The following is a 13,750-nucleotide window of genomic DNA, read 5'->3' on the forward strand; positions in this document are numbered from 1 at the left end:
ACTGCATTAGCTTAGACGGCCAAAGTCTGCATGGTGGATCTCAAAGTGGCTTCCTTGCTGAAGGGCTGGAGAATGTTGCAGGATGCAGCATAATCAAATTTCTGCTTTCATAAATTATACACAAAGCTACTTAAACAAACAAGCATTTTCTAGGTTGGAAAAATCGAGCATGAAAAGGCTAGGAAATGCCAGAACTAAAATTGTTTGTCTACTATTCGTATCTTTTCTCTGAATTTCTTTTTTCCCCTCTTCCCTCTAGCAGTTGTTTCTGGTATATGTTGATTTTAGAGCATATACAACCCTGAGAAGGTAGACTGGATTTTATTGGGTGTTCAAAATGTTAGGGATTTTTTTTCTTTCAGTTCTTCATAGTCTTTAGACAGCCCATCTTTTACATTTATGTTTTAGATTTCCTTTTAGGACTGCATTTCTATGAAAGGAATGAAATGTGTGGAAGTAACCCTGAAATGCCTTTTCTATATTTACTGACTGGGGTCTCTTACAGAGAATTGATTCTCTTCAGGACAGCTTGTGTCATCCCCATAAATCACATTGAGAAAAATAAAAGTAGTCAATATGTTTTCTCTGTAGTTCAATGTATCAGGCTGTATTTGGGTCCCTGAAAAGTGTAGCCAGTTTCAAATATATCGTCCAGGTGAAGAGGCAATTTTTTCTCTATTTCTGTCAAACTTTCCTGAAGTTGTTCTTTTGTTTTTCTCAGAGAAAGGTACAGGGGTATCTCACTTAACAGACATCCAGGGAAAATGCCAGTCAGTCTGTCTCTTTTATATAAGAATCAAATACTGTCCTGCAGTCTGCTAAACAAGTATGTTATTACATGGAAATATTTTATTTTCTCTAAGATGTATTACGTGCTGACACAACCATTCTGGTTTTGGATGTGGTTTTGCGCTTCAGTAACAATTTCTGAATCTCTGACTGGTTTAGGCATTCAAAATAAAGTAAATCAGATGATAGATAATTTGACCCTGTTTTGTAGTTCCTCCACCTCACTAAGAGCATCTAGCATAATGGTAAGGCCCAAGTTCCTGGTTTTAGAGTGCTGTGTGCTGCTATGAGGGAATAAATAAAAACTTCAGACACTCCTGGATTTCTGAATACTTAAAAGGGACCTGTATACACCAAGTGAGCTGAATCAGCAGGACACTGCTGCTGAATCTTAATTTGTTTAATAACTCCAGACTGAAGGTACAAGCAGTGGTGTTCAGAAGAAGCACTTTGGTCATACAATTTTTGCAGAGGATAGGAAAATTTTAATGCAAGTCTGTGTTAATAAACAAAAAGTTCAGTATAACAAGCCATCCTGAGTTGTGCCTAGATAGTGCAATGCAGAAAGATATAAATACCTCCTAACACATTGGCAGCATTCCCACAGCATATACAAGCAAAAATTTGTGCTTAGATTTAGGTTTTTACTTAATATTTTGCACATAATTGCTAGGAATTTTGAAGCCTTTATTTCCAATCAAGGTTTTAAAATATTTTCTCTTGAGAATATAAGCTTCTTTTGTTTTTAAAGAAAATCACTTTTCACAATGTCTGGAAAATCATGTTCATAGACAAAAAAATCATGTTCAAGCCAGAAAATTGCTCTGCAGTATCAGAGACAGAAGAGCATCTTGGTGCTCCCATGAATATATGAATGAGGACACTTAGTCTATTTGAGCCTGATCTTATGAATCCAACCATCTTTTAGAGCAATGTTGTGACCTCGCAGCTCTCAATTAAATTGTAAAATAAGCTTTAAAAAAAAAAAAAAAAAGAGGGAAAGGCAATCTGTTGATAACTCCTTAACTGTAGTACATTTGCAAGCCTTTTCTACTAGCTCCATTTAAAGCTAAGATATCTAGCCATTTACTGTACAATGATCAGTTCTGTAGATATACCCTAAGATGTGCAACATGTCCTGGATTTGCACCAGCATACAGGAGTGGAAAATCAGGACACCTCTTTGTGTTCATCTTTCTGTTACAGGTGGTAGAAGGTAACTGGAGGGGAGTTTGGCAGGCTGCTATGGATCTAGACTATACACTTGAAATTAGGAGCTAATTCATGTTTTTTGATTCTCTAAACCATGACACCAGTTTTATCTCACTGTAACTTACCAACACTACTACACATTATTCTTATATACCTCTTACCAATGAAATATCAATATAATGTTCTATGTTTAGATCATTTGGCCTCAACTTTTAAATTCCTTTAAGTTTTATAAGCCTAATTTCCATCTCACAGCTACCAGTGAAATTTACTAAATCAGAAGTCAGTGTTGTGAAAACTGTGATTACACCACTGTGAAAGGGAAAAATAAGGCCATTCTTTCTAAAAATAATTTTTATTTTCTTCATATGGCAGTTAAAAAAAATGTGCTTACTGAGACTATACCATATCTGATTCTGGATTGTAGCTACACAACTGTAAGTTCATGTCTGTAGTAAGGTAAAATAAGTACAAAAGAGAAAAACTCACTCCCCTGGGAACCACAGGCATTTTGAGAAGAAAGTTTTTTTTAAAAGACTACATGAGCAGATAATACTTCATGATTATGTAGTTTGTTTTTTAAAAAAAATCAATGTTACTTTGTTGTTTCTGAAAATTTCTTATTGATGGACTGCCCAGAAGAAGGAACCATCTTGTGTCTCTCTTATTTCATGGTTTTCCCTACAGATCTCAGCTCCTTTCTTGGGAGTGATGTGTTCTTCTATGTTTCTTTTTACCAGTTTTTAAAGACCTAATTTCTTTCATGATGATTTCTCCTTCATTGACTGGTTTTAGATATCCCATCATTCTTTAAGCAAACCATGAAAAAAAGTTCTGCAAAAACTTCTAACCTTTCACAGGCTTTATTCTATGCCAAGCTTAAAAAATGATGAAAACTATAATTCTAATGTTCATTGAACCATCCTACAGTATTTAATAAAGGAAGTACATCTCCTTATTCATAATGTTATTTTAGGATTTGCTACACTGTGCTCCAGAACACTGAGCTAAGCCTTGAGTGTTTCTGATGGGATTAATGACAAAATGCAGCCTCAGGCAAGTGAGTTTGACACTATTGGAAACTCCAGATCAAAGTCTGCAGTGTAAATTATTTTTGGAGTGTAAATTTGATCAGAAAATACAAAACCTGTTGTAAATAATGAGATAGTATAACCCTTGTTAACTTGCTTTTCATTGCACATGCAAAAGTATGTAATTTATACAAATGCAGGAAAGATGGAGAAATGGAGAAATGTAAAAAGCAACTCAAAAAGAAGTATAAGGGAACAAGGATCCCTCTTTCTCATTCAACTAGTCAGGGTGAAGATTCACTGCTCTGGTTTATTTGAGGTAATAGGAACTGCAGCTCAAAGTTGTTAGTATCGAGGCTTCTCACATCTCCAGTATACTAGTTTGTTCCCAATTGCTTTTAGCATCTTCATTACACATGTGGTTTGAAATGTTAGGAAATAAGACTTCTCCATAAACCTTTGCTTCCTTGACTGGGGGCCTCAATAGCAAGCAGCATGGTGTTTTGTTCATGTCCCACAGATGACATTTACACCTTGCTTTTCATATCACCATCACCATTATTCCCATTCAAAAAACTCTTCCTTCCTTCTAGTTTTGACTCTGAGTGACCTGTCAGTATCTACTGTGCAGCCTACCTCCCCATTTTGAGTTTGACGATGTGCCTCAGATATCACAGTTAAGGGGAAATGATAAGACTTAATACTGCAGCTGAGGTGGTAATGCCAAGAGACATGCCTATTTTCCTCCTTCTCTTTCCTCTTACAAAGCAGAGGAAGAATAGCTTTCTGGGACTCCTTGCAGTTATTACTACTTTGTTCATATTGGGCTGGAGGTTCTGTGTTGGATAGATGAGCTCAGACTGGTCAAAATACATCATCCTTTGAATGTGTGATGACCAGGAGTGGGTCTGGAGCACTACTGGAACAGGAACCACAGGGACCTCTGACATTAGGAGCTGGTGTCACACTCTCATCATTATCACACATTTCTTTGCACCATCTTTCCATGTTTCTGATTTTCCTTCTGGTAGCCCTGCAGTATTTTCTCGTCTTCCTGATATTTTGTTGTCCCACTGATTGTCTTGTATTGGCTCAGATTGTCACTGATTGTCTTGGATTGGCTTATCCTAATTTCAATTCACAAGTGTTTTTGTTTCATAATGATATAATTGAATGTGAATGGAAAATAAAAAGCACTTACCATCAGCTATGAAGATATCGTCAGTCTGATTCAAAACCAAAACCAATGAGCTAAATGAGTTGGCCATTCATTAGGCCACACAAAAAAACATGTGTTGTCAGGGATGTAGAACACCTGCATTTTGACATGTAACTTACTAGCATTACAGAACAAATTGACTTTGGTATCTTCAAGATCACTAGTTCTAAAACTGAATCAAGTAGAAATTAATATATATTTAACAGCATTTGGGGGCTGAACTTTTCAGTCATGCCACGGAAATGTCTGCTTGTTATTTGCTGTATGTGGTGGCTGTTTTGCAACTTTTTGAAATTGAATCTGTATTACATTTCTTTAAGTACTTTTTTCACATAAAACAAGAAAATTAGGCTAAAAGGGAACTTTTCATTTTAATTTTTAATGCTCATTTTTTCTTCAATTTTGGGAGCTTCCTCTTTTAACAAATTAATTCAAGGAAAGCATTAAAGGTTTGGTTTTTTTTTCTGGAAAGCATAATTAATAGAAATTTGTTCCTGTGTTAAAATATCTTCTTGTAATTGACTGAATCTTTGTCTTTATAACAGATTGGAACACGTTTCCATTTTTCCAGTTAATATTTACCGTACCGAGTGTGAGTTTATGACAATCTGTTTTTTATTATCAAGATGATAAGATAAAAAGGAAGAGCAGACATAAACATTTACAATGCAAGTTTTCCCCAGGTAAAGGCTACCTCTCAATTTTTTCCTCACTTTTAGTTTATCTTGGGTTTGTTTCTTTCAATTCTCATTACTTTCCAGACATTCAGGAAGGCAGCACTTCTGTAGTGTTGTATATCTTTGCTCTCATTTCTTCTCATACTAACAACTCTGAGTTTGTTTCTCAAGAACTTGCACCTAAAATTATATTAACAATTTTCCTCTGGCCTTTGAAGCTTTTTTTAACATACTCTGCCTTGTCAATATGTTGGATATTTGGGTTTCTTCTCCAAGATCACATTGTGAGGGGACTAGTAGAACATGAGTTAAGAACTGAGACATCTTATTAGCAAGTGACTGCCCTGCTACCAGCTCCACCACAAAATGACTCCATTCTTTCTGTTTTCAGGGCAACCCGTTGTGTCATTGACCATCTTGCTCTCTCCTGTGCTTTCCCACTGTTTCATATTTTTGACATGGATGCACCTGATTCCAGCAATGTCTTCTTGCCCTAGGAGGGAGTCTAAGACTACCACTGGGTCCCAACACCACTGCTATGTGTTACCAGAGCAATTGTTTACACACAGCAGCTGGACAACAGTTTGATGTCCAGGTGTCCTCACGCCACAGGGGAGTTTGAACTACTGAGTTGCAAAACCATGCTTCTCTTTGCTCTTCTCTCTCCCTTCTTCAAACAATCTTTGATTTATTTTACACTTTGATGTAGATTCAAGAAAAGGGATGGAGTGTCTCTTCTTCCTCATTCCAGGCTCAAACAGCCTGGACTCTGGGAGCTGGCACATTCCCATGAATCTGAAACTCCTGTCACTTCAGACAGTCCTGGAATTAAAGTCTCTCCCACCCTTACATTAAAGAGAAGTAGAGCTCCCACAAAAAAATTACTCATGCAAACTGAAGCTGGATCAGTTTACAAAGGGATGATACAAGTGCTTGCAACGTGAAGATGTATTTAAGATGTTTTGTATCGTAGGTTTCCAGTGGTTAAATTAGGTGCCACAACGATCACTGCTCTGGCTGCTTAATCTGAGTTGGAAGCACCAGAATCTCTCCACACTGTTGTTTCTTCACTTACTGGGGGTTGTGGATTCCAGTGCAGGACCTCTAAAAATGAAGGCTTGTTATTTCAGCATCAGAACATTTCAGTCCCTTTATGAATCTAATCCAGAAGCCTTCACTTCTTTTGAAGCATATTTTCACCATTTACAAAGTTTTAAACTCTACTATAACCAGAAATATTATTTCTCGAGTTTCCAATTCTCAGTTAAATCTTTGTCTTCAAATTTCTCTGAATTAAAAGGAATAATGCAATAATATAAATACATGATGGATTAAAGCAAATTTATATTGTCTTTATTATTGGTTCTTACAGGCTGAGAATCTGAGATTTTGATTCCCCAGAAGACATGTTCCTTGTTTAACTATTTTTTAGTTCTTATTTTTATTTGGAAATAATGCCTTGGTAAAAGATGTGGGGTAATTGTAGTCTTCTTTATCATGTTGTCCATGTTATCAGTTAATATTTAAAGAATACTAATAGAAATATCAAATTTTATGCAGTCAATTATTTTAGTCTGGAATATTTGAGTCACATACTCTGCCAGTCACTGGAAATAATATGAGGCAAATTAATAGGGTGGTCCTGTCTCACCTCCTATTTCTCACTACTATTAAACACTGTTAGCTCTAGCAATCAACAGGTCCATAATCTTGTGGGGGGAGACTGTTCAGGCTACTAAGTTAATTACAGAAGGTCTGTATCTTTTCCTCTGCATTTCTTTTCTGAAGCATTAGTCAGGATGAGGAGCTTCCTCACGTTTATTGGTACCTTTCCAGGTTAAAGAACGTGATAATCCCTAAAGAACTGGCTACCAGGCACTGAAAGTGGAGTCTTATGTTTTTTCAATGATTTATTGCTATTGTGATCTTTTATTACATTCACTCTTGTTATAAAGGGGTGGTGACTGAAGCATGGAAATGTCTCACTGTGGGTTTGTCAATGTTGTCATGTCTTTAAGACTTAAAAAACACTATGCTGTTTGGATATGGATTGTGTCAACATTAGAAGGGGGTTAGACATGACATCTTTGAAGTACTCTAGCCATCTAGAATTATTCATTGTGCATTTTGTATTCTGACAAGGCAGTAGGGGCAAAATTCATCTCTGGTTTAACTCCGCTTGTCATTTTTTGCTCAAGATTTCGGTAGATAATCTGGTTTGACTGAAGTGCATACAAAGTGATCTGAAAAATAATTATCCTTTCAAAAATGTGATAAAGGCTTCAGTGGCTGCCTATTTCTGCTGCCATGGACTAACTATATTCCTTAAATGTTACTGACTACTGGAGTTCTGGGTTCCTTACGGAGATAAAGATTCTGGTGACATTAGTGGGAGCTTTGCCTATGTGGGGAGTGTGGATTTGGAGACCTGACTTTTTGTACAAATAGAATGGAAATGGTGACAAATTTGAGACCTTCAGGGTTATTTTTAAATAACAAATCTTGGTCCCAGAGAAGTCTCTGGGAGTTTTGCAATTAACTTCTAAAATGTCAATGTTTTGATGCCATTTAGTTATCAAATGAGGATTAATGGCACCATGGTTTAATCGCATGTTTAAGTGTGGTCCTAATGGCATAGACATCAGTAATCCTAAGAGAGTAAATGGATGCCTAAGTACAGATTACCTTAGAATGACTGAATAATAGCTGGACAGATATTCAGCCAACATTAATTTATGAGTGCAAAATATATACCTAGCAGGATGAGATGGACAGAAAGGTTCTCTTATTTAAGCATATTCAAATTACACTTGTCACAAAACTTTGAACAAATCCTATTGCAAATGAAGAAATATTTGGGCAGCCCTGCTCTGGGCACCTCTCACATAATGATATTAAGGAGCAGTGCAGTGTCTGATAGAAGGCACACCTTTCTTGATCCTCCTGATCTTTTCTCATGTAATCAGCCTTATGAATGTAGAAGGATTATCCTTCCAGTCTCCCCATGTGGTGGTAAGAGGCAGCAAGTCAGGTGCTTCTTGTCAGAAGAGCAGCCATTGAAGAAAGCATCTTAGTGGTCAGTTAAAAATCAACTGACTTGTTTTCTCAAATTTCTTGTAATTGTTCTGTTGCTCCTGTAATTCTTGCTTACTTCTGAGGTAGTTTACTATATATTGGAACGTTCTTTTCACATATATATACATTTTCATTTGTTTCTGAGCTTTAAAAGTAGCCCTTGGTTTCTTTTTGTCTGCCAACTTTTAACGTGATAAAATACATTACTTTTTGTTTACCTTCTGGAAAACATAGATAATTGCAGCGTATAAAGATTTTTATTATTTACATTGAGCTTAGGATACTGAAGGAGTTTCCATTTCTAAAATGGCCTGGAATTTTAAATTGACTGTATCAGAAATACTGAGAAACCAGACTTTCATCTTGTATCATTATCTTAGCACCATTTGATTATGCTGAGCTTTTCCGCATAAGACTAAAATTGCTGAAGATGTCACCATTTGATAATACAAGGTTAGCTATTTTTAAAGAAATCTGCAACAATCAAAGCATATTTAAGTTTCCCCATGTATTTCAGAGCAGTTTCTAAAGCAGTTCCCATCCATGCATGTTTAATTTCTGTTAGGTCACTCATCATTTTAATTAACATTTGTAATAACTCTTATCAGCACCATAACTAAAGAAGGTGATTCTGTGCAAATTCAACAGGAACTCTGAAAATGTTGGAGCAGCTCTGACTCATTAATCTTCTTCTATAGATGGTTCTGAACAAAATCCCTGGATCTGGATGTACTCAAAATTTGGAGCCATTTTAAATTCAAAGAGAGACTTGAAGCTGAACATACATGTTGACATCATCATCATGTGGCTTCATTCACCTACTTATAAGGAAGCATCCTTATTACAAAAGCTGCAAATTAATTGTATTTAGAGGTGCATGTATGTCGGCACAGAATGATAAGGGAAAACACTTCTAAGCCCATACTGGAAAACAGAATAGGAGCCTGATTTGTTCAACAGAAACACAAGTACTTATTGGTCCCTATTAATCTAATATTGTCCTCCCTTATTACAGTAAATTACATTACAACTATTGTGCAAGAATACTGGAAATACCTCACTAAGCTACATGATGTGTTTCTACTGGATTTTAAGCAAACTCTGCTGCTCCTTTCTCATGCTTTTGGTCTGGATTTTTGTCTCTGGGATGTTTTTGAAGAATGACTCTGTACCACAAGCCCTGTGCAGGAAGCTGAGTAAGCAAGTGCACAAAAACTCAAGAGAAGTCACTTACCTTTTTCACATCAGGTATATTAAAAAACTTCTTCGTATGAGCAACCCATCCAGCTATCCCGATGTCTAGAGGGAAAACAGTCTCATTGTCTGGTTTCACCAAATTCTCCTCAAAGCTGGAAATTGGAGTGACATTGAGAAGCCTGGTGGCTACCTCTGGAATACCGTTTCGGGAACGACAAACAAACATACTACACCGATCAGCTGCCAGCAACTGTGCCAGCCTCTGCAGGGCCTTGTGCACTATCTTTTCCACAGTGCCTCCCTCATCCTGGATTTCTGTTAGCAGCTCAAAAAGTATGTTACACTCCTCCAGACGGGACATGTCTTTGAAGCTGACTCCTTCCTTCACGTCGCCAGGGCTCACTTTAAAGATGCTACTCAGCACTTCTGCTCTCATTTTTCGGTCGAAATACTCCTTGGCAAACTGGGGGTTGTTCTCCAAGTATTTTTCAACGGCATCTTTATTTACCTCAACCATTTTTGCTGGATTGTTCTTAGGATTTCTTTTAGAACTGCATCACCATCAAAGCAGGAGTGGTAGCAACAAATCCTAACTTCATACTAGTAAGAAAACGGTACTTTGTACGTACTGTATAGCTCACAGGCATAGTACATTCACCTTCCTCTGTGACTTCCAAGCCTTCTGAAACTCTTGAGGTATGACAGAAGGCACTGGCTTAGCATCTTCTTAGTCTGAGATCTTGGAGACTGCTAATTAAAGAGATGTCAGGACACTAAACCCCTGACCATTCTTAGCTCTTAAATCCTAAGGGAATAATTTTACCATTTTAAACTAACCAATTAATTCTTAGACCTTATAAAATTGTCTGATGTGTAGGTACATAAACCTGTACGTTATCTCCTTCATTCACAGTATATATATTGTAGTATACACACAAAAGTTTCCATTAAAACTTAATATGAGGAATTTCACTTAGATACTTAGCCCACATTATACACGTGCACAGATGTACACACATGTATTTGTAAGAGGTACTTAAGGGGAGGAAAACAGAATGTTGCAGAGAAAATTTTAAAATTGCAAAATTTAGTTTTCCTTGAAATAGTCAGGAGATGATCGAAATTGCATTACTGAAAGTAAATAATTATGAAGCTATACATGCATAAAATGGGTGAAATCCTAAAGACCTTAAAAAAGTCTGAGCTTGCTCAAGTGATTTGCCCAGGTGAAGATGGAGTAAAAGAATTAGAATTTGACTCAGCACAGCCAGATATCACTTATATATAATTTAAAAAAAAAAATAGATGGCCTAAAGGAAAGAGTAAAATTGGAAAATGGCTTGAATTCAAATTGAGTTCAGGAGACAGTAACATTTTTACTCTCTAAGCATAAATAACCAGCAGGGTCCTGCAAGTAGTGTAGTTTCTTCTACGCCTTCTTCAGAAAAAGTGGGAGATCTCTGCTCTCTTAAATAACAGAAAAATGGTAATAACTGACATAGCGGGCAAAGAGGGAATCTTGAGTCTAGTTGTAGCTTTATAACATGTTTGAAGTTTCCTACTGTTGGAAGTTCAGCATTACTCACATGAATGGAAAAAGAATGATGAAAACTGTTGAATTTTAGGAGCAAACACCCCAGGGCTACGTGAATGAAAAGGCTGAGTAAGTTGAGTGCCAGCTACAACAGCAAATGATCTGTGTTCATTGAAACAGATCTGAATTTCAGCACAGTAGGAGGGCTGCAATACAGTTAATCTTACTTCTATTTGTGACACCCACATTGATCAGAACCAGAAAGAGATTCTTGGTATAAGAAAAATGGACCACATACTCTTTGGCAATTCTTAATTTGAAAAGAGTAATTGTCAAAGTACAACTTTATCTGTCTCCCAGAGGGCACAGTGTATCAACATCCATTTTTATCAACATATCTAGAAGAATCAACATGGGCAACCGATACTGATTTTCTCATGCACAAAGAACAAGTCAGTGATTGGTGTGTAATGGCAGTTAACTCAGTACGTTAGTTTTCCCTCTGACTGTGATATGAAACCCTGTGTAAGACTAATTTTTGCCAGACTGCAGTTGCTATAAAGATTTTAAAATACATCTGAAGATCATCACAGTATGGACACATTCTGCCCTGGTTCCTTTTCTCTGGCTGGGTTACTTACTCCTAGCAGCCCTGGGGGACAGCATAGGACCCTCACTGGTGGGTGTGTGAGGTTATAGCATCTTCTTTATGGGTGTGAACTGGTGATACTAACTTTGTGATAGACTGCAACTGCAGCAGAGCAAGATGTTCTCACCATTGTACACGTGTACAGTCTACAAGAAAACAGCAGAAGAAAAGCACATATATCTTAGTCTTTGAATAGTTTCATGATTTGAGCAATACGTATAAAAGCAATAGAGACTTGAAAAGAATTTTATATGTATTTACACATAGAGTTAAATTATTTCTTTTCATCTGTCATCTTGCTAATTTCTAGCTCAATACTTTTCATGCTGCTCTTTAAAAAAAGAGGATGTTGAAGAGCTCCAATGAAATTGTGTGAAGGAATAGTAACATTTTTGCATTACTTGTTTGGTCATACTTTTTTACTGACTTTGGAATAATCTACATAGTAGTTTCTTTGAAGGAGGAAGGGTCTATAGAGGATCTGTCTCATGCCCAGCTAAAACATTCCAGAAAATTATCTTCTATATAAGATTTACACATTAATCTTTATCACATGTGAGAAACTAGCTTTACAAGCATTAGTTGTTCTTTATATTATGATTATATTAATTCTATGAAGTAGAGCAGTCTGTCACTCTCTGGAGGGAGAGTAAGTGAAGATAGGTAACCTGACTGAGTTACACTGTTTTCTTTGGGGCCAGGGTAAGCTAACAATTTTATGATCATGTGTGCCCACTTTTTTTGATATGCAAGATCACCTAAAATGCTTATCATGCTTCCACCAAATCTCCCTCGTGCCCAGCTGTTTTACAAATGATAAATTACACTATTTGTACTTTGAGTAACAAATAAAGATCATATTTTAATTAGGCACTACTATAAGGTGATAAATCTTTCTTTGTAACAAAATATTTCAGATGTAGCTGGGTTGTCCCATAATCATTCTTGAATCATCAAACCTTTTTTTTTTTTTTCTTAATTCAGATTCAATCTTACAGTTGCACTCTTGCTCTGTAAAGTGTTTGTGAAATGACATGGAAAGAAGTATCAGAAGCCAATAGGAAGTTTATGTTTGGAAGACAGTTAAGTTGGCTTTTTTTCAACAACTGCTGTATTAGTCGTGTTTCATCGTGAACATTATGTACATATTGATTAACCATGAATAATTAAGGCAAACCAAGAAGTTGAAGTGATTTCATAGAAATCAAAATGTAGTTTGGTACATAAATGTACCTTACATTTATGGAAGTCTGCATTTTAGAGTTAGGAAAATACATTGTATTTGTCTTGATATTAGACCATTTAAATATTTTGGAGCACTATTTTAAAGTTTCTGTGCTGGAATAAGAAATTTATTTTCTGTTCTATCTCCTTTACTCTCATTATTTTCGAACAATATCAAACATTTTATCTTTAGTAATTCTAATTCACATTTATATTTATTGTAAGAAACTATACCAAAAAATTATTTCACATTTCTGACACTTTCAAGCATGATTTTACTATCATCTTTCCTAGCAATTTTTTAATAAGATCATCTATTAAGAAAATACATTTTAATGTAGGATCCGTTATATGCATGGAGATTTAACAGTGCAAACTAACCTTGCACAGTCATTTTCACTGCACTTTTAAAGGCAAATATAACATGCACTGGGCTTTGATTCTTTTCCATGCTGAGGTTGTTTGATTTAAAAACATGATGAGCAGGGTGGTATATTTTTAAAATTGTTTTCATTTCAGAGAATATCAGAAATATGTATGCTTTGTGATTTTAATACATACAATGTTATTTGCCTTTGACATTTATAGTTGCTACAGAAATCAAACTATTTACGGAGTCGTTCTTAGTAGTAGACTCTTCCTGAGCCCTTGTGATACATGGAAACTCCTAAGAAGGATAACTGACAGACGTAGTTATTTAAATAGATTCAAACAGCACGTAAATGTCAAAGGTATTTATAAGGTTTCCCAGTTCAACTCAGTGTTTGTATCTGAGTGTCTTTGTTCATCTTGATACAGTTAATGTGGTTCATTCAGTTAAGATTTTTCTGAAGAAACACAGATCAAATATGTTTATTTCAGTTGCATGGCTTTTGATGTGGATAATTTTGTGACCACTGTCTGGACATCGGAGATTTATATGTATAATCCAAGAACTTAATATTCAGAAATATTATTGATTTTTTTCTAAATGATTAGGTTGTGAGAATGGATTCTGTAGGTATTTACAACAGGTGCTGCATGCCCCTAACACAGTTTTTGGCATTGAAATATTTTGTTGTCACTGATCTGGTGTTTTGGGGACCTTTATAAACAACCTCAACTTTTATGTTTCTTTTAAAATAACTTTCTGTCCCTTTTCTT

The 13,750-nt window shown here is 36.0% G+C and overlaps 1 protein-coding gene and 1 long non-coding RNA gene across 3 annotated transcripts in view; one reads left to right on the plus strand and one right to left on the minus strand.

Moving 5' to 3' along the window:
- The window catches only part of PDE6C (phosphodiesterase 6C), a 31,090-nt gene extending 21,216 nt beyond the window's left edge, over nucleotides 1-9,874 (minus strand). For both annotated transcript variants that reach the window (XM_074830930.1, XM_074830931.1), the window contains exon 1: nucleotides 9,238-9,874. In XM_074830930.1, the coding sequence (XP_074687031.1) occupies nucleotides 9,238-9,717 (480 nt within the window). In that variant the 5' untranslated portion in view covers nucleotides 9,718-9,874. The remainder of the gene's footprint in view (nucleotides 1-9,237) is intronic.
- The window catches only part of LOC141925968 (uncharacterized), a 35,678-nt gene that overhangs the window by 17,447 nt on the left and 4,481 nt on the right, over nucleotides 1-13,750 (plus strand). The gene's annotated exons all lie outside the window — the stretch shown is intronic.

Source organism: Strix aluco, chromosome 7, assembly GCF_031877795.1.
Source record: "Strix aluco isolate bStrAlu1 chromosome 7, bStrAlu1.hap1, whole genome shotgun sequence".
Taxonomy (NCBI): domain Eukaryota; kingdom Metazoa; phylum Chordata; class Aves; order Strigiformes; family Strigidae; genus Strix; species Strix aluco.